The 25,726-nt window shown below is 42.3% G+C and overlaps 1 protein-coding gene across 1 annotated transcript; it reads right to left on the bottom strand.

Moving 5' to 3' along the window:
• Positions 1–16,466: 16,466 nt before the first annotated feature.
• On the bottom strand, positions 16,467–17,170 carry LOC125522110 (cortical cell-delineating protein-like). The gene has a single exon (XM_048687185.2). It carries the CDS (start codon positions 17,115–17,117, stop codon positions 16,716–16,718), a length of 402 nt encoding a protein of 133 aa, XP_048543142.2. The 5' UTR covers positions 17,118–17,170; the 3' UTR covers positions 16,467–16,715.
• Between the last annotated feature and the right edge of the window lie 8,556 nt (positions 17,171–25,726).

Raw genomic sequence — 25,726 nt, forward strand, 5'->3', positions numbered from 1 at the left:
CTCCACCTCGTTACCTTATCCTACCCATAAGCTTAAATAGTCTTGATCTCACGGGTTTTGAGATTGCTGAGTCCTCGTGACTCACAGATACTACCAAAACAGTAGTAGGTGCCGATGATACCAGTGTAGGTGATGCTACCGAACTCAAGTGGGAGTTCGACGAGGACCTTGTTTGTTACTATGTTTCGTTTCTTGATGATCAGTACTGGATCCCAGTTGCAATGATCGGGGATCTAGTAGTTGGGTTATCTTCTCTTTCATTTGGTTGTCCGTAGTCGGACTATGAGTGTACTCCGATGATGTATGAACTTATTTGAATATTGTGTGATGTGGCAAGTGTAAGCCAACTCTATTTATCCCTTTCTTGTTCATTACATGGGATGTGGTGAAGATGACCCTTCTTGCGACAAAACCACTATGCAGTTATGCCTCTAAGTCGTGCCTCGACACGTGGGAGCTATAGCCGCATCGTGGGCGTTACAAGTTGGTAATCAGAGCCATCCCCGACTTAGGAGCCCCCTGCTTGATCGAATCGCTGACGTTGTTGAGTCTAGAACAAAAATTTTTTGAGTCTTAGGATTATATATATCAGAGAGTAGGATTCTTTTTACTCCTCAGTCCCTTCGTTGCTCTGGTGAGGCCTCCTGATGTAGATGTTTTGTCTTTCCTCTCCTCAAATTTCACGAAAAAAAATTTAGGATCACGCGGGTATCTTGGGATCGTTCCGATATTCTTGTAATGAGAACATTGTTCTTGGTGCCTCCTGACATTTAGGGGTTGTGGCAGTGTCCCGGGGAGTTGAGCTCTGAGGTGTTGTTGTCACAATTTTATCGTTGCAGTTCTGGAATACCTGAGTTCGCCGACATCGAAAATCTCTTTTATGCAGTTGTTGGTGAGATAACCTCGACGCCACCCAGTACTGGGGCGGGAGTTCGGGAGTATTTCCATAACTCATATAACGGATGCTTTTCAAAGGTTGAGGTACATCATTTCCGGAGTTTTCTTGGTTATGTGTTGACAGATGCATACAATTGGAGCATAGGGCTTGTTAGTTGTGTGATATATATTGTGCCTCCCTATATCCCCAACACTAGATTGCATAAACAGAAAGTTTCGAGAGTTTATAAGTGGGAATTCAAGTAGCTCTAGTTATTCTTCCCGCAGATATTTGGTTTGTGATTGGGTAATCCTTACCACTTATTTGTTCCAGCCGTACCTTGTTGTTTCATTCATCAACCTTTATCTAAGTGGCTTCTCACCTTAATGGACGTGTGATGTTAACTTTGGAATTAATTCGTTCAAGCTATGTTCGGATGTTTATTGTGAAGACTATATGTTGCAATTTCTATCCATTGATTCAGCTTGTCTATCTCTCTATAAAGATTCTAACGGATGTCACCCTCTTCAGGATGGCTCCTCCAACGCGTCTGAATTCGGAATGCAATGATGGGAGTCAGTCGAACCCTCCACCTCCGCCTCCGGAGGTATGGCAAGTTGCCATGGCAGCCACCAATGCCAACACCCAGATGCTTTTGCAACTCTTACAAGAGCGCAACCGAGGCCAAGGCAACCAAGGAAATCAAGGTCAAGGACAGTTCAACAATTAGCCTCAGTTTGCTACCCTCAACCAGTTCCTTGCAAATCAACCGAAGTCTTTCAGCAACTGTGTCGAGGCCACAGATGCCGATGATTGGCTCGTGGACATCTGTAATCATTTTGAATGTAGCAATGTCAAGCCCGAGGACTTTGTCAAGTTTGCTTCGTTTTAGCTCAAGGACCAAGCTGCTTATTGGTATCAACAATACAAAGATTCCAGAGGAGGCCGAGTGATTACCTGGGATGATTTCTGCCGAGACTTCAAAGTTCATCACATTCCAACAAGTGTTGCTGAGAGCAAGCGTGAGGAGTTCCATAATCTCAAGCAAGGAAGCATGCCCGTGTACCAATACAACATCCAGTTTCAAAAACTTGCTCGCTTCGCAAGGCAGGATGTTCCTGATGAAAAGAGCATGATCTATCACTTCAGAGGTGGCCTCAGAGAAGATTTGTAGTTAGCGCTCGTGCTTCTTGAGCCTACTAAGTTCGATCAATTCTATAACATGGCCCTCAAGCAAGAAGGTGCTCAGCTCAAGTGTGAGGCTTCTAAGAAGAGAATCAAGGATGCAGTTCAGTCTTCTTCTTCCTCACAAGTGGCAGCTAAGCAATAGAAGTTCTGGCTTCCTCCTCCTCCATTTTGTCAGCCCTACCAGCAAAAGAGCAAAGGTGGCCATGGATCTTCCCACCCACCCAACCCAGGCTATCAAAACAATTCTCAGACAAAAGCTCCAAGGTCAAGTGCTCCTTATCATCGTCCACTCTCAGAGGTGACTTGCAACAAGTGTCAGCAGAAAGGTCACTATGCGAACAAGTGCTTCAACCAAAGGCGCCTTCCGCCTCCTCCTCCTGTGAGGACTTCTAGCAGTGCAGTGGTCAAGCATAATCCCAAGCTTGCTAAGGTGAACATGATCAATGCAGCTCAAGCAGCGGATTCTTCTCAAGTGACCAACGGTAATATTCCAGTTAATGATATTCCTGCAAAAGTCTTATTCAATTCTGGTGCATCGCATTGGTTCATGTCAAGACCATTTTTTGCCAAGCATGAATTCACTTCTTCACATTTGGGTAAACCCATGGATATCGTTTCTCCGGGCAAACGGTTGAGATCCACCTTGGTGGTTCCGGATGTTTCCATCAAGATGGGAAAATATAAATTTCTATCTTCTCCAATGGTTCTTGGCGACTCTCATATTGAAGGAATGAAGTCAACACAAAACCCAATGACATCCTCTGTTTGATGGCCCATGGAGATGCTTCCTTCTGGCCAAGAGCGATTACAGACATATTTCTTTAGGACTCCCATGAACCTCTCAATGGGGAACATATTGTGTAGAAATACGGGGCCCAGAACGACAATCTCATCGACTAGATGAACTAGGACATGCGTCATGATATTGAAGAAGGATGGTGGGAACACTAGCCCGAAACTGACAAGACATTGCGCCACATCACTCCTTAGCCTTGGTATGATTTCTGGATCGATCACCTTCTGAGAGATTGCATTGAGGAATGCAGATAGCTTTGATACGTCTCCGTCGTATCTACTTATCCAAACATTTTTGCCCTTTTTTTGGACTCTAACTTGCATGATTTGAATGGAACTAACTCGGACTGACGCTGTTTTCAACAGAGTTACCATGGTGTTATTTATGTGCAGAAACAAAAGTTCTCGGAATGACCTGAAACTTCACGGAACAACTTTTTGGAAATAATAAAAAATCCTTGCAAAAGATGAAGGCCAGGGGCCCACCACCTATCCATGAGGGTGGGGGGCGCCCCCTATCTCGTGGGCCCCCTGGAGCTCCTCCGACTCCAACTCTATATATTTGGTTTCGGGGAGAAAAAATCAAGGAGAATAAATCATCACGTTTTACGATACGGAGCCACCGCCAAGCCCTAAAACATCTCGGGAGGGCTGATCTGGAGTCCGTTTGGGGCTCCGGAGAGGGGAATCCGTCGCCATCGTCATCATCAACCATCCTCCATCACTAATTTCATGATGCTCACCTCCGTGCGTGAGTAATTCCATCATAGGCTTGCTGGACGGTGATGGGTTGGATGGGATCTATCATGTAATCGAGTTAGTTTTGTTAGGGTTTGATCCCTAGTATCCACTATGTTCTAAGATTGATGTTGCTATGACTTTGCTATGCTTAATGCTTGTCACTAGGGCCTGAGTGCCATGATTTCAGATCTGAACCTATTATGTTTTCATCAATATATGAGAGTTCTTGATCCTATATTGCAAGTCTGTAGTCACCTATTATGTGTTATGATCTGTTAACCCCGAAGTGACAATAATCGGGATACTTACCGGTGATGACCGTAGTTTGAGGAGTTCATGTATTCACTATGTGTTAATGCTTTGTTCCGATACTCTATTAAAAGGGGGCCTTAATATCCCTTAGTTTCCGTAAGGACCCCGCTGCCACGGGAGGGTAGGACAAAAGATGTCATGCAAGTTCTTTCCCATAAGCACGTATGACTATATTTGGAATACATGCCTACATTATATCAATGAACTGGAGCTAGTTCTGTGTCACCCTAGGTTATGACTGTTACATGATGAACCGGATCCGGCATAATTCTCCATCACTGATCCATTGCCTACGAGCTTTCCATATATTGTTCTTCGCTTATTTACTTTTCCGTTGCTACTGTTACAATAACTACAAAATACCAAAAACATTACTTCTGTTATCATTACCTTTTGCTACCGTTACCACTACTATCATATTACTTTGCTACTAAATACTTTGCTGCAGATATTAAGTTATCCAGGTGTGGTTGAATTGACAACTCAGCTGCTAATACTTGAGAATATTCTTTGACTCCCCTTGTGTCGAATCAATAAATTTGGGTTGAATACTCTACCTTCGAGAACTATTGCGATCCCCTATACTTGTGGGTTATCAAGACTATTTTCTAGCGCTGTTGCCGGGGAGCATAGCTCTATTCTTTGAGTCACTTGGGATTTATATCTTCTTATCATTATGAAGAACTTGAGAGATCCAAAAACCAAGATTTATCCCTCAACTACGAGGGGAGGTAAGGAACTGCCATCTAGCTCTGCACTTGATTCACCTTCTGTTATGAGTAAGCTTGCGACACATAAACCTGCTTCTGTTATTCGTTCTGATATGTCGCATGTTATTGATGATGCCACTTCTGCTATGCATGATACTTCTGATGAAACTACTTCTATGCTTGATACTACCGTGCCACTTAGTGAATTTCTTAATGGACAACTTGCTAGGGCTAGAGAGAATGAAAATATTGAATCTGATAATACTGATGAAATTGATGATGAAGACTTGCCTGTTATTCCTAAGGGTTACGTTTTTAATAAAGAAGCTTCTTTAGCTATTTTAGCTTCAAAAGATAGATACGAACTCAAGAGGTTATTAGCTAAATGGAATCAGCAATCTCTAAATGCTAGAATGAAACATGACCCTGCTTTTGCTACTTCACCTATCTGTGTTACCGATAAGGATTATGAATTCTCTGTTGATCTTGATATAATTACTTTGGTTGAATTTGATCCTTTTCATGGCTATGAATCTGAAACTGTTGTGGCACATCTTACTAAATTTAATGATTTAGCTACCATGTTCACTAATGATGGGAGAACTCGTTACTTTTATATCCTTAAAATATTTCTGTTCTCATTAAAGGGTGATGCTAAGATATGGTTTAATTCTCTTGATCCTGGTTGTGTGCGTAGTCCCCGGGATATGATTTATTACTTCTCTGCTAAATATTTCCCTGCTCATAAGAAACAAGCTGCTTTAAGGGATATATATAATTTTGTGCAAATTGAAGAAGAGAGTCTCCCACAAGCTTGGGGGAGGCTTCTCAAGTTACTTAATGCTTTGCCCGATCATCCTCTTAAGAAAAATGAAATACTTGATATCTTTTATAATGGACTAACCGATGCTTCCAGAGATTACCTGGATAGTTGTGCTGGTTCTGTTTTCAGGGAAAGAACACCGGATGAAGCTGAAATTTTATTGAATAATATATTGACAAATGAAAATAATTGGACACCTCCTGAGCCAGTTCCTAAACCAACTCCGAAGAAGAGAGGTATTCTATTTCTCAGTCCTGAAGATATGCAAGAGGCAAAGAAATCTATGAAAGAAAAAGGTATTAAAGCTGAAGATGTTAAGAATTCGCCTCCTATTGAAGAAATACATGGTCTTAATTTACCGCCTGTTGAAGAAACATATGATCTTAATCCATTACCTATTGAAGAAACTTGTGGTCTTGATAACCCGACACAGGTAGTAAAGGTAAATTATCTCTATAGATATGATAAAGCTGAAATCCCATTTACTAAGTTTGCTAGCCCATCTTAGATGAGTTTGATAAATTTATGGCTAAGCAAGAAGAGTTTAAGGCCTATTTTGGTAGACAATTGAAATACAATTCCAATATGCTTGAACACTTGGGTGATTATATGGCTAATGTCAAAGGTGAACTTAAACTTATTAGTAAACATGATTCTATGGTTACCACTCAAGTAGAACAAGTACTTAAAGCTCAAAATGATTTGCTCAATGAATTGAATAGTAAGAATAATGATAATGTTGTTAGAGTTATGACTAGAGGTGGTAAAATGACTCAGGAACCTTTATATCCTAAAGGCCACCCTAAGGGAATTAAGGAAGAAAAAGAAAAATGATAGGACTTTGCATGCTTCTAGTAAACCTATCACTGAAACACCTGAGAATACAAATGATATTTCTATTTCTGATGCTAAAACACAATCTGGTAATGAACCTGAAACTAGTGATAATGTTAATGATAATGTTCATGATGATGCTCAACCTAGTAATGATAATGATATAGAAATTGAACCTGTTGTTGATTTTGATAACCCACAATCAAAGAATGAACGTTATGATAAGAAAGACTTTGTTGCTAGGAAACATGGTAAAGAAAGAGAACCATGGGTTCAGAAACCCATGCCTTTTCCTCCCAAACCATCCAATAAAAAGGATGATGAGAATTTTGAGCGCGTTGCTGAAATGATTAGACCTATCTTTTTGCGTATGCGATTAACTGATATGCTCAAAATGAATCCTTATGCTAAGTACATGAAAGAAATTGTTACAAATAAAAGAAAGATACCGGAAGCTGAAATTTCCACCATGCTTGCTAATTATACTTTTAAGGGTGGAATACCAAAGAAACTTGGAGATCCAGGAGTACCCACTATACCATGCTCTATTAAAAGAAACTATGTTAAAACTGCTTTATGTGATCTTGGCGCCGGTGTTAGTGTTATGCCTCTCTCTTTATATCGTAGACTTGATTTGAATAAGTTAACACCTACTGAAATATCTTTGCAAATGGACGATAAATCAACTGCTATACCTGTCGGTATTTGTGATGATGTGCCTGTTGTAGTTGCAAACGTTACTATTTTAACGGACTTCGTTATTCTTGATATTCCCGAGGACGATAGTATGTCTATTATTCTTGGAAGACCCTTTTTTGAATATTGCAGGGGCTGTTATTGATTGCACTAAAGGCAATGTCACTTTTCATGTTAATGGTAATGAGCATACGGTACACTTTCCGAGGAAACAACCTCAAGTTTATAGTATCAACTCTATTGGAAAATTTCCATCGATTATATTTGGAGGTTTTGAATTTCCTCTTCCTACTGTCAAGAAGAAATATGATATTCTTATCATTGGGGATGTGAATATCCCCGTTGAGGTAACATAGTGTTATTCGAAATTTCTCCGGTTCCATGTTATTCGGAATGAGTTTGTTAACAAGACCTGATCAACCTTGTTAGTGGATTCTTTTTGATGAGCATGAGATGGATGATACTAGAAGGCACAACCTTCTGTACCCCACTTTTACTTTCTGTTACTTATATTAAATTAAATAAAAATAAGTATTTTTCTGTCTGTTATCTGATTATCCGTGCAATATAAAAATACCCCAAAAATAAAAATTCTCCAAATGCCCTGAAATTTAAATATGATTTTTTCTAGAATATTTTAGAATAGCTGGCACCTGGCCACGAGGGTCAGGGGTGCGCCCTACCCCCCATGGGCGCGCCCCCCTGCCTCGTGGGCCCACGGTGGCCCTCCTCCACTTATCCTTTCACCCACACACTCCTTCTTCCTCCCACAAACACGAATATCCAGCTCAAACCCGAGTCCAAACTTGTTTTGCTGCCATTTTCGATCTCCTTGCTCAAAGCACCTCTCACAAAACTGCTTGGGGGAGATTGTTCCTTGGTATGTGACTCCTCCATTGGTCCAATTAGTTTTTGTTCTAGTGCTTTATTCATTGCAAATTTGTGCTGCCTAGGTGACCATGTTCTTGAGCCTGCATATCAAATTTATATGGTTCCAAGTAGTTTTGATGCATGATATAGGCTCTAGGCACTTGTAGGAGTTGTTACTATCAATATTATTGAGTTTGGTTTACTTCTATTTTGAAGTTACTAAAAATTTCAGATTTTTTCAGAAAATAATGAAGAGAATTTTGAGGGGCTCATCGAGCCGAAGCTCGAAGGAAAAGGCACAGAAGCCCAAGTATAATCTGCCTCACACCGCGGAGGTTCGGTCGTGTGAATGGCCTTCCGATGAATTCTTGAGAGCAGCCGGGATTTATGAAGATTTTTATGAATTGGCTGAAAATGCAGACCTCACCACTTTCCTCCACGACCAATGCGATCGGTATCTCTTACTCACAAATATCTTTGTGAAAAACTTTCATTTCCATTCTATGAGCTCACCACCTACAGTGGATTTTTATTTATATGATGAGCATAAGGAGATGTCACTTTATGATTTTTGTCGGGTTCGTTTGGTCCCTTTCGAGGGCAAGACAGAGGAACCACATCGTGATGATATGGATGGGTTTATTGATACCATCACTGTAGGGGAAACAAGGAAGGTTTCTGATGCACGAATCACTAGCATACATTTTCCTGTTTTACGCTATTTTGCATTATTTGCTAGTCGTTTCTTAATTGGTCGCGGAAACTGTGGAAACCTTAGTGTTCCTGATACTATTATTTTGCTCCACGGTTTATTCAGTGATAACTCTGTTAGTATTGGCGGCATTATTGCTAAACGGTTAAGTCTGAACCGTACAAAGGGCCCCATCTTTGGAGGCATCTATGCTTCACGCCTAGCTTCACATTTTAACATACCTCTTAGGCATTATGAGAAGGAAGAAAAAGTGTTGCCTCATGTTTATTTAGATTATAAGAGTATGGTGGCACATGATTTTATTATTAAGAATAGGGAAGGAGAGCTTAAATACAAATTATTCTTTGATAAACACCATCCTAAGACTATTACCCTGCCTGCTCCTTCCTTGTTTGATTTATCTGCATGCCAGTACCTTGTTCCGTTAGAGGCTATTCACGCCTATCGGAACCCTACATCAGCCACAGAGCCAAAGCCGGAACCGGAACCACAAGTTGATCCTCCACGACAGTCTAATTACCAGTGGGATCCGGAGATGATTGCGAACCAGTGACAATCGGAGTCCTCTTCTTCGCAGTACGACCCCAACTATTATTATGGATATCCACCAGGCCAGCCGTGGCCATAGACCAACTTAGGCCAAAATCCTAAGCTTGGGGGAGTACGTATTTCCCACCCACATTACATTCATGTTCACACACTCATTGCTAGATGTCGGTGCTCATACTTTTTCATTGTATCATCCATGCTAGTTTACTTTCCTTTTTATGCTTTCTTCTTGTGTGTTTAATAAACCTTAAGAAAAACCAAAAAAATTAATTGTAGTTTTTAATTAGTTTACTTTCCATGCTTGTAGTAGTAATTAAAAAGAAAACCCAAAAATATTTCCTGTTCTTCTTTTGTTTGTTGGGAGCTTTCCCGTGAAAATAGTTTTATTTCTTTTCTTTTCTTTGGGGGTCGATAGGAGAAGACCATAATTAAATTGTTGTAGTGGCTCTTATATGCATAATTGTTGATCTGACAAAAGAGCCCATATTGCCTTGTCTTCTCCTGTTTATTGAATGCTTGCAGATTCCAGCTTAGTGTAATGCACTCGCACTATTACTATTATTCACATCATTCGGTCATGCAAGTGAAAGGCAATTATGACGATATATGATGGACTGACTGAGATGAGAAAAGGTCGTATGAACTCGACCTCTTTTGGTTTTGTAAATATTATTAGTTCACCGTTCCTGATTCAGCCTATTATGAATAAACATGTTTGCAATGACAACTAGAGATCATAGTTTCTTGTGCCATGCTTGATTAGCTATGAGTTATAATGGTTTACCTTACGTGCCAACATGCTATTAAAATGGTTGTGATGTGGTATGATATGGTGGTATCCTCCTCTGAATGATTTAAGTGACTTGACTTGGCGCATGTTCACGCATGTTGTTGAAACAAAATCAACATAGCCTTCACGATATTTATGTTCATGGTGGATTATAACCTACTCATGCTTGCATTCGGTGTTGATTAATTTTAATGCATGTTCATGACTGTTGTCGCTCTCTAGCTGGTCACTTCCCAGTCTTTTTCTAGCCTTCACCTGTACTAAGCGGGAATACTGCTTGTGCATCCAATTCCATAAACCCCAAAATTATTCCATATGAGTCCACCATACCTTCCTATATGCGGTATCTACCTGCCGTTCCAAGTAAATTTGTATGTGCCAAACTCTAAACCTTCAAATAAATATCATGTTTTGTATGCTCGAATAGCTCATGTATCAACTAGGGCTGTCCGTATCTTCCATGTTAGGCAGGTTATTCTCAAGAGGAGTGGACTCCGCTCCTCACTCACGAGAAAGTGGCTGGTCACCGGGATGCCTAGTCCCATGCTTTATGCAAACTAAATCAAAATAATTGCAAACAATACTCCCCCAGGGACTCTTGTTAGTTGGAGGCACTCGTTGTTTTGAGCAAGCCATGGATTGATGCTTGTTGGTGGAAGGGGGAGTATAAACTTTACCATACTGTTTGGGAACCGCCTATAATGTGTGTAGCACGGAAGATATCGCCATCTCTTGGTTGTTATGCTGACAATGAAAGTATACCACTCAAAATACAATTTATCTCTATTTCAAAACCGAGCTCTGGCACCTCTACAAATCCCTGCTTCCCTCTGCAAAGGGCCTATCTATTTACTTTTATGTTGAGTCATCATCCTTTTATTAAAAAGCACGAGTTGGAGAGCACTGCTGTCATTTGCATTCATTATTGTTAGTTTACATTGAGTATGACTTGACTGGATCTCTTTTACCATGAATTATAATGTCTAGTCAGTCCTTGATCTTTAAAGGTGCTCTGCATTTATGTTTTGCGGTCTCCGAAAGGGCTAGGGAGATAACATCTTGTTATATCATATTATGATAGTTTTGAGAAAGTGTTGTCATCCGAGATTTATTATTATTGCTCGCTAGTTGATTATGCCATTGATATGAGTAAACTTGAGACCTAAGCGTTATTGTGAATGTGGTTAGTTATAATCTTTGTTGAAAACTTGAATGCTGGCTTTACATATTTACAACAACAAGAGCAAACAGAGTTTGTAAAAGTTTTTCTTTATCACTTTCAGTTTGTCATCCGAATTGCTTGAGGACAAGCAAAGGTTTAAGCTTGGGGGAGTTGATACGTCTCTGTTGTATCTACTTTTCCAAACACTTTTCCCCTTGTTTTGGACTCTAACTTGCATGATTTGAATGGAACTAACCCGGACTGATGCTGTTTTCAGTAGAATTACTATGGTGTTATTTATGTGCAGAAACAAAAGTTCTCGGAATGACCTGAAACTTCATGGAACAACTTTTCAGAAATAATAAAAAATCCTTGCAAAAGATGAAGGCCAGGGGGCCCACCACCTGTCCACGAGGATGGGGGGCACGCCTGCCCCCCTAGGGTGTGCCCCCTACCTCGTGGGCCCCCTGGAGCTCCTCTGACTCCAACTCCAACTCTATATATTTGGTTTCGGGGAGAAAAAAATCAAGGAGAAGAAATCATCACGTTTTACGATACGGAGCCGCCGCCAAGCCCTAAAACCTCTCGGGAGGGCTGATCTGGAGTCCGTTCGGGGCTCCGGAGAGGGGAATCCTTCGCTATCGTCATCATCAACCATCCTCCATCACCAATTTCATGATGCTCACCGCCGTGCATGAGTAATTCCATCATAGGCTTGCTGGACGGTGATTGGTTGGATGGGATCTATCATGTAATCGAGTTAGTTTTGTTAGGGTTTGATCCCTAGTGTCCACTATGTTATGAGATTGATGTTGCTATGACTTTGCTATGCTTAATGCTTGTCACTAGGGCCCGAGTGCCATGATTTCAGGTCTGAACCTATTATGTTTTCATCAATATATGTGAGTTCTTGATCCTATCTTGCAAGTCTACAGTCACCTATTATGTGTTATGATCCGTTAACCCTGAAGTGACAATAATCGGGATGCTTACCGGTGATGACCGTAGTTTGAGGAGTTCATGTATTCACTATGTGTTAATGCTTTGTACCGGAACTCTATTAAATGGAGGCCTTAATATCCCTTAGTTTCCGTAAGGACCCCGCTGCCACGGGAGGGTAGGACAAAAGATGTCATGCAAGTTCTTTTCCATAAGCACGTATGACTATATTTGGAATACATGCCTACATTATATCAATGAACTGGAGATAGTCATGTGTCACCCTAGGTTATGACTTTTACATGATGAACCGCATCCGTCATAATTCTCCATCACTGATCCATTGCCTACGAGCTTTCCATATATTGTTCTTCGCTTATTTACTTTTCCGTTGCTACTGTTACAATCACTACAAAATACCAAAAACATTACTTCTGTTATCATTACCTTTTGCTACCGTTACCACTACTATCATATTACTTTGCTACTAAATACTTTGCTGCAGATATTAAGTTATGCAGGTGTGGTTGAATTGACAACTCAACTGCTAATACTTGAGAATATTCTTTGGCTCCCCTTGTGTCGAATCAATAAATTTGGGTTGAATACTCTACCCTCGAAAACTGTTGTCATCCCCTATAGTTGTGGGTTATCAAGCTTCACAATGGCTAATCGGACGTTTTTCGGTAGAAGCCCCCTCAATGCAACCGGAAGCAGTTGCGTCATAATCACATGGCAGTCATGAGACTTTACGTTTTGGAACTTTTTTCTAGCATATTTATTATTCCCTATATATTCGACGAGAAGCCAGATGGGACCTTCATACTGAGCAGACATTCAAAGAAGATTTCCTTCTCTTCTTTGGTAAGAGCGTAGCTGGGAGGACCTTCATACTGCTTTGGAGGCATGCCGTCTTTTTTGTGCAAACGTTGCAGGTCCTCCCGTGCCTCCGGTGTATCTTTTGTCTTCCCATACACGCCCAAGAAGCCTAGCAGGTTTACACAAAGGTTCTTTGTCACGTGCATCACGTCGATTGAAAAGCGGACCTCTAGGTATTTCCAGTAGGGTAGGTCCCAAAATATAGATTTCTTCTTCCACATGGGTGCGCATCCCTCAGCGTCATTCGGAACAGATAGTCCGCCTGGACCCTTTCCAAATATTACGTGTAAATCATTGACCATAGCAAGTATGTGATCACCGGTACACATGGCGGGCTTCTTCCGGTGATCTGCCTCGCCTTTGAAATGCTTGCCTTTCTTTCGACATTGATTGTTGGTCGGAAAAAATCGACGATGGCCCAGGTACACATTCTTCCTGCATTTGTCCAGGTATATACTTTCGGTGTCAGTTAAACAGTGCGTGGATGCGTGGTATCCCCTGTTTGTGTGTCCTGAAAGGTTACTGAGAGTAGGCCAATTGTTGATGGTTACAAACAGCAACGCATGCAAGTTAAATTCCTCCTATTTGTGCTCATCCCAAACACGTACATCGTTTCCATTCCACAGCTGTAAAAGTTCTTCAACTAATGGCCTTAGGTACACATCAATGTCGTTGCCGGGTTGATTAGGGCCTTGGATGAGAACTGGCATCATAATGAACTTCCGCTTCATGCACATCCAAGGAGGAAGGTTATACATACATAGAGTCACGGGCCAGGTGCTGTGATTGCTGCTCTGCTCCCTGAAAGGATTAATGCCATCCGCACTTAAACCAAACCATACGTTCCTTGGGTCACCTGCGACCCATCAGCGGGTGCTCTCAACTTCTCGTCTTTCTTACGGTCCTCTCTGTGCCATCGCATCAACTTGGCATGCTCTTCGTTTCCGAACAAACGTTTCAACCGTAGTATTATAGGAGCATACCACATCACCTTGGCAGGAACCCTCTCCCTGGGAGGCTCATCGTCAACATCACCAGGGTCATCTCGTCTGATCTTATACCGCAATGCACCGCATACCGGGCATGCGTTCAAATCCGCGTACGCAGCGTGGTAGAGGATGTAGTCATTAGGGCATGCATGTATCTTCTGCACCTCCAATCCTAGAGGGCATACGACCTTCTTTGTTGCGTACGTACTGTCGGACAATTCGTTATCCGTTGGAAGCTTCTTCTTCAATATTTTTAGTAGCTTCTCAAATCCTTTGTCAGGCACAACATTCTCTGCCCTCCACTGCAGCAATTCCAGTACGGTACCGAGCTTTGTGTTGCCATCTTCGCAATTGGGGTACAACCCTTTTTGTGATCATCTAACATGCGATCGAACTTCAACTTCTCCTTTTGACTTTTGCACTGTCTCCTTGCATCAACAATGACACGACGGAGATCATCATCGGTCACATCATCTGGTTCCTCTTGATCTTCAGCAGCTTCCCCCGTTGCAGCATCACCGTATCATGGGGCACATAGTTTTCATCGTCCTCTTCTTCTTCGTTGTCTTCCATCGTAACCCCTATTTCTCCGTGCTTGGTCCAAACATTATAGTGTGGCATGAAACCCTTATAAAGCAGGTGGCTGTGAAGGATTTTCCGGTCAAAGTAAGACTTCGTATTCCCACATATAGGGCATGGACAACACATAAAACCATTCCGCTTGTTTGCCTCAGCCACTTCGAGAAAATTATGCACGCCCTTAATGTACTCGGAGGTGTGTTTGTCACCATACATCCATTGCCGGTTCATCTGAGTGCATTATATATAACTAAGTGTGTCAAAAACCATTACAGAGCATCATGGATAGATAAGTGACCAAATTAATAGAAGTTCATCATCACATTAAACCAAAGTACATACATAGTTCTCATTGACAACATATAGCTCTCCAGATCATCCATTTAAACCATACATTGAAACTATGTAAAACATTTCAATGCAACAACAAATGCGATCATAATCGCAACCAAGGTAACAATTGATCCAACGGCATAATGATACCAAGCCTCGGTATGAATGGCATATTTTCTAATCTTTCTAATCTTCAAACGCATTGCATCCATCTTGATCTTGTGATCATCGACGACATCCGCAACATGCAACTCCAATATCATCTTCTCCTCCTCAATATTTTTTATTTTTCCTTCAAGTAATTGTTTTCTTCTTCAACTAAATTTATCCTCTCGACAATAGGGTCGGTTGGAATTTCCGGTTCACATACCTCCTAGATAAATAAAATCTATGTCACGTTGGTCGACATAATTGTCATAAACAATAAATGAACCAAATAGTTATAAAAGATAATATATACCACATCCGAATCATAGACAGGACGAGGGTCGATGGGGGCGGATACCAAAATCATCGCACTATATAATAACAAGCAATAATAAAAGTAAGAAAATTAGACAAGTATCTATCTAATCATACAAGTAAGAATTTTTTTTCTTTCAGAAAGAAGATAAGAACAAGAGGCTCATCACGGTGGTGCCGGCGACGAGATCGGCGCGGGCGATCGACGGCGGTGAAGACGGGAATGGGACGTGACAGACCGCTAAACTTAGACAAATCTTGAGGTAAATGGAGCTTGGAGGTCGAGCTTCGAGAGGAGAAAGCTTAACTAGTGTGGCTTGGGCATTTCATCGAACACCTTATGTGCATAGGAGGTGAGCTAGGACACCACAAAGCTCTCCCCTTGCCGGCCAGAAAAAACAGAGTAGTGTGGAGTGCTCTGGTCGCCGGCGTAGGCACCTCATTGGTCCCGATTCGTGGCGGGCCTTTAGTCCCGGTTCCAGCCACGAACCAGGACCAATGACTGTGGGCCAAGAGCGAGGACCATTGGTCCCGGGTCGTGCCTGGAACCGGGACAAATGGGTCCAGACGAACTGGGACCAATGCCCCATGAGGCCCGGCTGGCCCCCTAGGCTCACGAACCGGACGTATGCCTCCATTGGTCCCAGTTCATGACTGAACCTAGACTAATGGGCTGGCCAGGCCTGAACCTAAGCCCTGTTTTCTACTAGTTTTAGCTTTCATACAAAGTTAATACAAAGTTGAGTCACATATTTTGGAACGGAGGGAGTATAAGATAAGCAAGAGTTACCATTCTTTCTATAAAAGCATGTTTTTTTTGCAATGCTCTAACATGTATAACTGAAACAAATGAACAATTGTGTAAATACCACAACTCAAAAGATATAAGTGAAATGCATAGAGCATTCTATAAATTCATGAACAATACGTGTTTCTTCCTATGAAATGTGATCATGATATGATGATTGTAAAATACCAACACGCAAAGAAAATAAAAATTCAAAGGACGCTCCAAGAATAACACATATCATGTGAATAAATAAAAATTAGACGCTTGAGACTTCTTGTTTGGGGTGCTTTGGGCATTGCCAAGCTTAGGCTTTTGCCTCTTGTTATTCGTCTCATATCAATATCTCGCCTAGATCTTGAAAACTTCATCCCCACAAAACTTCATAAAACTTTTATTAAAGGGTTAGTAAACATATGAACAAATTAACTTCATGTACTGCCGAGACAAGTTTGTATATCCTTTTACTAGTCATGCATTTAGATACCATAACGGGATACACTGATCATTGACCAATCACAAGCTTATCAAGCATGCATGCACGAGCGAGGGAGCCCATGCAAACGCCTGACATATAGTACATGAACTGGAACATAGAAAATATACGTATGGTGCGTACGTATGCCATGCAAACTAGTTATGAATGCAACGATTATGCATGTATAATATTCATCGATGGTTGGATGGATCAGATGGGGCAGGTGAAGTCAGAGGGGCACTTCTTGCCGCACTGGTTGAGGAGGAGGACGAGGTCGATGGGGACGTTGAGCTGGATGCCGAGGATGTTGGCCCTGATGGCGGTGCAGAGGCACACGGCGGCGTCAAGGTCGGCGAGCCCGCCCAGGAGCGGGCAGCACTGCTCGTTCGCCGGCACGCCGATCTTGAGCTTCACTAGGTTCAGCACGTCGGCGCACACGCCCAGCTTCAGCGTGTTGATCGGGCAGCTGCCCCCGCCGGTCGATGGCACGACAGGCGGTGGGCGGATCGGTGGGGTAGGTACGACCGGCGGGCAGTAGGGTCCGCAGCCCTGGGCGGCGGCAAGGAGGACCAGGTTCAGGGCGAGGAAGAGGGCGAGCTTGGAGGGCGTCATTGCTCTTACTGGTCTGTGGGTAAGCTTGTCAGGCTTTGCTAGCTTGGGATGGTTTTCTTGGGTTGTTTGGGGTGGTATTTATAGGCCGGGTGTAGTGTGCAAGTGCATGCAAGTGACTCGTTCATGTCATGATCAGTCCAGCTAATTAATTTGACTCTTGACGTAATTTGTAAAGATTATGTGCAACCGTTCATTATTGTACTAGCATGTTACGTGTGTATACCACCATTGGAGCATAATCTGTTCACTAAAGAACAAAACCTCATAGCTGAGCCATGAGACTTTCATTTAGTTTCCAAAAAATAGTACTCCCATATGCGTATTGTCTGCTGTGTGCATATAAATATTTGATGGTTTTACAAGTGTATAGCCATAATAATCTGGATCATAGCAACGGACAAAGGAATATATCGGGCATGGCAGCGCTACGAGCTGGCATACGCCAATCATCCGGGTCACGAGAGACGTATATAGGCCATTGCGTTGCATATGGTTTTGATTCCATGTGTCTACATTACGTTTGATACTTTGGTTTGTTCTACTGGCTCGTTGGCATGCATGGACACGTATGCTTACCTAGCTGTATAATTATTAGTAAATCTGTATGGGTATGTTTAGGACATATCTAGATGTGACATAATTATGTGTCATCTAAATTTTGACATCAGTAAAAAGTTAGCGCTGGATTAACCCAGCACATTGTTTGTATTTGTTTTTTTTTTCCTTCGAGTACACCTACGCACCTTCACTGGCGCTGGAGACGCAGGTGGGTGGTCGTGGCCTGCTGCCAACAAGGAGGGCCCAATTACACGCTCGTTCTTTTCAACACATGTACGTGCCTCGTTAGTGTCTAGGAAAAATGTATGTGCACTCGCTCACCTAGCAGTTTTTTACCCTAAAGCTAGCAGCTAGCTTCATATAATCAACGCACATGCTGCATAACATAGCTAATTACCTTTTCTAGTAATTAAGCATGCTACATCTCTACACATCTAGTATTAATCAAATCAGCAACTGCTCAGCTAGACCCACCGCAATTCTCATCAAAAAAATTTCCTTACCATTTCATTGTCGTTGTTGTTATTTTCACTTTGTGTTTTCTTGTCGTCCACGGGTCAACTACAGCTACAAGGGTAAATGAATATATTTTCTATTTTTTTGTGAAATAAAAAAATGTTTGCAAATTTTTAAAATTGTGAATTATAAAGGAATCAGGAAATTGAAAAAAAACAAATAAGTTAGTGAATACAAAAAAATCGTGAAATTAATATATATATTTTTCCAAATTTTGGGAAAAATCTCATGTTTCTCAAAAAGTAATGAAAACTTGAATTTGAAAAAAATTATGATTGTGAAAAAAAGTTCATCATTTTAATAATATTTATGATTTTTTTAAAAATTAAAAAATTATGAACATTATTTTAACTAGGACAAAAATGGGTTGGGCACAATTGCTTGTCAAGGGTGTATATGTGTTTGGAACAAGGAGTAATGGTCGAGTTGCATGTTAATAATGGACTTGCAAATGGGAAAAAAAGGTCGCCTCCCCCCCTTGCGTGTCGAGGGTAGATTGTTGCGTGTCAAGGGTGGACTTGCAACTAGGAAAAAAGAGATGGGGCCCAGTTGCATGACGGGCGTGGACTTGCAACTAGTACAAAAAATGGGTCGGGCACCCTAGTTGCATGTCGTGAGTGGATTTGCAACTAAGACAAAAAAAGGTTATCCCCTTTCCCGGGTTACGTTCAAAGGGTGGACTTGCAACTAAGACAAACAAATGGGGTAATGCCCAGTTGCATGTCAGGGGTGGACTTGCAACTAGGACGAAAACTGGGTCGGGGTACCCCAGCTGCATGCCGTGGGTGGACTTGCAATTAAGACAAACAAAAAAGTTGCCCCCTCTTCCCCTGGTTTGCGTCTCAAGGATGGACATGCAACTGGAAAAAAATGAGGCCACTCCCAGTTGCATCTCAAGCATTGACTTGCGACTAGGAAGAAAAATGGGTCGGTCACCCTAATTGCATATCATGGGTGGACTTGCAACTAAGGAAAAAAAGTTGCCCCACCCCTCCCCTGGGTTGCGTGCCAAGCATGGACTCACAACTTGGATAAAAAATGGGGTTAGGCCTAGCATATCAAGGGTTAAATTGCAACTACGAAAAAAATGAGGCTCATTTGTGTGTCGAGGGCGGACTTGCAACCAGGACAAAATGATCCGCGTCAGTTGTGTGTCGAGGATGGACCTACAACTGGGTCAAAGGGGTCGAGAACAAAGTTGCGCGTCGAGGGTGCAATTGCAACTAGGACAAAGTGTCAAGGACAAGTTGTGTGTCGAGGGTGCACTTGCAACTGGATCAAAAATGGATTTACAACTGAGATAAAAAGGGTCGAGCACAGTTGCAAGTCGATGGTGGAGTTGCAACAATGACAAAACTATGGGCTCAGTTGCGAGTCAAGGGTGGACTTGCAACTGGGACAATTAGGAAACTACCATCTCAGTTGTGAATTAACGATGGACTTGCAATGGGGACGAAACAAAACTGTGGGCTTAGTTGCAATTCAAGGGCGGACTTGCGACTGGGACAACTACACAAAACTATGATGCCATTTGCGAGTCATGGGTGGACTTGCAACTGTGACAATAATAAACTACAAGCCGCGTTGTGAGTCGAGCGTTAACGTACAACTAGGATAACAAAACACACGCCCAGTTGCTAGTTGAGAGTGGAGTTGTAGCTGGAAGAACTATGAGCACATTTGTGAATCAAGAGTGGACTTGTAACCATGGCAACTACGAAACTACAAGTCTACTTGCGAGTCATGAGTCGACTTTCAACTGGAATAAACAAACTATGTGCCCAGTTGGGAGTAAGGGGTGGACTTACAAATGTGGTGAAAAAACAAATACATATGCTCCAAGGATCGACTTGCAACTGGGATAAAACAAAATACAGATCCAATTGCGAGTTAAGAGGAACCTGCAACTAGGAGGAAAAACAAAAATACATGCCCAGTTGCGAGTCAATGCTGGAGTTGCAAATTGGATGGAACAAACTACATGCCTAGTTGCGAGTTGAGGGTGAACTTGCAACTTTGACAACTACACAAAACTACAATACAAGTTGCGAGTCGAGCATACACTTGCACAACTACACACAACTACGATACGAGTTGCGATTCGAGGGTACAGTTGCAACTGCGACAACTACACAAAACTACGATACGAATTGCGAGTCGGGGATGGATCTGCGACCGGGACGAAACAAACTATGTGCCTAGTTGCGAGTCAAGATTGAACTTGTAATCAGGACAACTACGCAAAACTATGATACGATTTGCGAGTCGATGGTGGACTTGCAACTGGGATAATAACAAACAATGAGCCCAATTGCGAGTGGATTGTAGATTTGCAACGGGAATAAAAGCAAAAATACATGTCCATTGCTAGTCGAGGGTGGACTTGTAACTAAAACAACTATGAGACCATTTGCGAGTGAAGGGTGAACTTGCAACTAGGACAATAACAAATTATGAGCTCGAGTCGAGTGTAGATTTGCAACTGGAATGAAAAATAAAATACATGCCCATTGCTAGTTGATGGTGGACTTGCAATTGGGACAACTACGAGATCATTTACGAGTAAAGGATGGCCTCTACAAATTCTCCACCAAGCCAAAATGCATAGTGAAAATGAACGAAAGAGAAACGAGCTGCGCCCCTCAAACGACAACATATATGGGTTATGTGAACGAACAAGATAGCACAAAACAAAACGGGACAAAGAGGATGCGAACGAGCTGAGATGTGCGCACATGATCAAGAGTATATGAACCATTAAAACAAACAAATCGGTCGGTTATAGACTTAGATGAGATATCATGGAGATGAGATAGAGCAAATCTGAAAGGAGAAAAATAACTTTTCTATGGCTACCCAGTTGAACCAAAATAAACAAAAATAGAGAATAAAAGGACTCGTAGCCCTCCACGGAAAAGCTACAACCCACAAAAAACTCAATACACAAAACAAAAAAAATGACCCATTTAAAACAGTCATATGAGGCCTCACTGCTTCACGAGGGATGAATAGAAAACACGACACAAGGACAACGAACATGACTCGGAAGCACATATATCTAACGATATATGAGTTAAAACATTGTTAACTCTCATCTAAATGAGAATTAACAAAACCAATCCGAAATGGGCAAGATCGCGTCGTGAAAACATCACAAGAAAAGACACACACACAGAGAGAGAGACCGATAAAAAGACATCAGACACACAACACGACACGGGATGCGCGTGACAAAACAACCCGCGACCAATTGGGCGACATTTAAAGCGAATAGATGACATAGTGAAAAAATAAGAAAAAACAGAAAAGAAAAAATAACAAGAAATGAAAAAGGAAATGATATACTGCGTATATAATAGAAAAAACAAAGAAAAATGGGAGCGGAAAATCACTTACTTTCACTCCTCCCTTCTCACTTCATGCCCACTCATCACGTGAAGGACTGTAGGAAAATGAATGGGCACCGCCTCCTCACCTCTTGAGAGAAAAAATTAGGGACAAATCACCACGGTACTTTTTGTTTGAGAAATTTATGGGAGCCCACAACTGAGACAAACAGAAAAAAGCCCACTACCACATCGAGCAGGCAAGACCAACCCGAGACAAACAGAAAAACAAACACGAACACAACGGCCCGCCCCCCAATCTCGCGTGGAAGACACACTCCGACGTGTACGAGTGCGCGAGGAACGATCTTGCACGAGTTTTAAAGACAAACAATCTGACAGTCCTGGATTTAGATGTGACATACTTAAAAATCATCTAGATGTGAGTTAGCCATTCCGAATCTGTATCCATTGGTTATGTTGATGAATAACAGTTTGTTTAATTCACATCTAGATATTTTTTAAGGATGTCACATCTAAGCTCTTATAAATATATAATGCGGCAACAAGAAACAAAAGATACTAGGACAAAAAAATACAGTTTGTCTAATTCACATCTAGATATTTTTTAAGGATGTCACATCTAAGCTCCCACAAATATATATAATACAACAATAAGAAACAAAAAAATAGGACAAAAAAAACCACAAACAGAATAGACATCAGCTTAGATGTGACATAAGTATGTCACATCTAGATGTGTCCTAAACAGACCCAAAAAAATAGATCACAAATAGAGTTGATATCAGCTTAGATGACATAACTATGTCACATCTAGATGTGTCCTAGACAGACCCGACAATAATACCAACTAGATGATACCCCGCACGTTGCTGCGATAATCGGTTGCAATATATTTTTAGTTTTATTAGATTTGATTGTGTGGCATATAATATTTAGATTAACAAAAATTTAACCAAACTTAGGAATACATCCGACTTATTATTTTTGATCGTGCATAGTTGTAATAAGTACAATAACAGAATTAAAAAATCTCATGCATGGTTGAATTTGATGTTGAGCATTTTTCATGCATAGTTGCATGTTGAGGTGGGTCTTATTCCATCCATAATTGTATGGTGATGTGGATGCTTGCATGTTGAGATAAATAAGATAGTGCGGATGAACTTCTTACGCCCCAAGAAGACGGCAGAAATTTACCTGGAGCTCCGTTGTGTATGTCCCGATAGACAAACTAGGAAGGATCAAAGACCGAAAAACAAACTCGAAGAAAAAGTGTTGCCATCCACACGAGTGCCGCATCTGTGGGGACTAAAAACCCTAATCTAAACTACTAACTGGAGCGGAGCCACCGAAAATTTCCCACCGCCATGATCATAGGAAAAAAAGATTATCCCACCGCCACCGGCCGCCGAAACGGCAGGCAAAGGGGAGGGCTAGATGAAAAGCAACCGTTAATATCTCTTCAAGTGAACGTGCTTGAACCATCGCATGGAGGTTTTTCTTGGCGTTGATTGGACCATCCATGCTTAATTAATTTCCTAATAACCAAACGAGCACCTCCACCAATACATGCCTTTTTTGGCTTCATTAATTGGAGAAATTAAACGGACATTAGACACAATAATTAAGAGGGGTTTTGTTGGGTGTTGGTTGGCTAGTTTTTCATGAGAAAACTTCCATTCTATTCATCTTCAATAATAACAGTACAACAAACACTTGGCAACGATTACAAGCACTGAATTGAGTTGAAGGCGCGCCGCCGTCATCGCCCCTCCCTCTCCGAAGCCACGCAAAACTTGTTGTAGTAGACAGTCGGAAACTCATCGTGCTAAGGCCCCATAGAACCAGCGGAGTAGAACACCAACCATCGCCGATGAAGAGTAGCGTAGACAAAGAATCCAACCTAAAGACACACCAACATATATGAACTATGACCAGGTCCAAGCTAATCCACCAAGGAAGATCTGCCGTAGACATGCCTCCATACCTCCACAAATGATGCTAGACACACCACCAGGATGGGTGCTTGGCGGGGAGAACCTTATTCCATTTTTGGGAGCCGCCGCCGTCTCGTCTTTTTGCGCAGGACACAAACCTAACAGAACTTGAAGAAACACATAAAAACAGAGCCCTCCACCGGTAAGGGCCAAAATCCACCAAGCCGCTATGGACCTAAGGCCATCAAAAATGAGACGGACAGGCGGTGACGCGTTGGCCGGCTTTTTTCGTGTGAAATAATCACTTGGGGAGAACAAGGCGCACTAGATGCATGACGACTTCTACTCTTGGATTATCAGTTTTTCATTAGGCGCCCTATGAACTTGGAAGGAGTAAATACTTTGTTTGCTTTAAGTATGACCATTGTAGCCCGCCTAATTGTACAATAAAACTGAAACACCATTGAGTTGGCCTCAGATACCTAAAGCAAACTCAACATGTTCAGAGTTTATGTATTTCATGGGCTGATTCATGAAATATTTTATTACTCGAAGTCTTAAATGTAAAATCTTGTTAGTCGTAGTGATGAAGATGCAACATCTAGATATGGTCAGCAAGGCCGAAAGCCAACCTAGTGACCTTGACATTGGCCAGACTTTCGACTTATACCCATCTTCTAGATGAGTGCCTCTATCATCTTGAGGAACAAGTCAACCAACCATGACACTCACGGGGCCATGGTCGGCGCGACCAGTGGTGGCACGCATGAACTTGTGAATTGGCCCAATCCATATAACCCTACACGGTGAGGGTTGATCTGCGTCGATGTGACTCACAGTGTCGACCGTGGCATTGGACTCTCTCCGGACAACAGATCGGCGCCATGAAGGAGTTGTGGCACAAGAGAAGGAATACGAGTTCGGGAAGGGAGATATATCCGCGGTGTTCGACTGCCTGGCATGCTTAAGGCGGGGGGAGAGGGAGTGGTGATGGATACATGTGGAGTGGGTGGGAGGTTGGCGAAAGATCGAGGATGTCGCCTAGAGGGGGGGGGGGGTGAATAGGCGCTTTAAAATAATTACGGTTTAGGCTTGAACAAATGCGGAATAAACCTAGCGGTTAATTTGCCAAGCACAAAACCTACAACAACTAGACTCACCTATGTGCACCAACAACTTATGGTAAGCAAGATAAGCAACTATGTGATAGCAAGATATATGACAAAGAACAATATGGCTATCGCAAAGTAAAGTGCATAAGTAAAGGGCTCGGATAAGAGATAACCGAGGCACGCGGAGACGATGATGTATCCCGAAGTTCACACCCTTGCAGATGCTAATCTCCGTTTGGAGTGGTGTGGAGGCACAATGCTCCCCAAGAAGCCACTAGGGCCACCGTAATCTCCTCACGCCCTCGCACAATGCAAGATGCCGTGATTCCACTAAGGGACCCTTGAGGGCGGTCACCGAACCCGTACAAATGCCAACCCTTGGAGGCGGTCACCGAACACGTACACTTTGGCAACCCTTGGGGGCGGTCACCGGTACCCGTCAAATTGCTCGGGGCGATCTCCACAACCTAATTGGAGACCCCGAGGCTTGCGCGGAGCTTTACACCACAATGATTGAGCTCCGAACACCACCAACCGTCTAGGGCGCCCAAGCACCCAAGAGTAATAAGGTTCTCAACTTGTAACTTCCACGTATCACGTGGAGAACTCAAACCGATGCACCAAATGCAATGGCAAAGGCACACGGAGTGCCCAAGTCCTTCTCTCTCAAATCCCACCGAAGCAACTAATGCTAGGGAGGAAAATGAGAGGAAGAACAAGAAGTAGAACACCAAGAACTCCAAGATCTAGATCCAAGGGGTTCCCCTCACCTAGAGGAGAAAGTGATTGGTGGAAACGTGGATCTAGATGTCCTCTCTTTTCCCTCAAAAACTAGCAAGAATCCATGGAGGGATTGAGAGTTAGCAAGCTCGAAGAAGGTCAACAGTGGGGGAAGAACACGATCTCAAAGGATAAAGTTCATTGGGGAAGATGACCCCCTTTTATAGGTGGGGAAAAATCCAACCGTTATGCTCACAGCCCGCACCGAGCGGTACTACCGCTAGGGCGGTAGTAGCCCTTTGAAACACAACAACGAGGAGGCATAAAAGCCAGAAGAACCGTCGGAGCGGTAGTACCACTTGACCTCATGGTACTACCGCTAGGGGTAGCGGTACTACTGCTAAGGGTAGCGGTAC

This window comes from Triticum urartu, chromosome 7A (assembly GCF_056163025.1).
Source record: "Triticum urartu cultivar PI428250 chromosome 7A, HENAU_Tu73, whole genome shotgun sequence".
Lineage (NCBI taxonomy): Eukaryota > Viridiplantae > Streptophyta > Magnoliopsida > Poales > Poaceae > Triticum > Triticum urartu.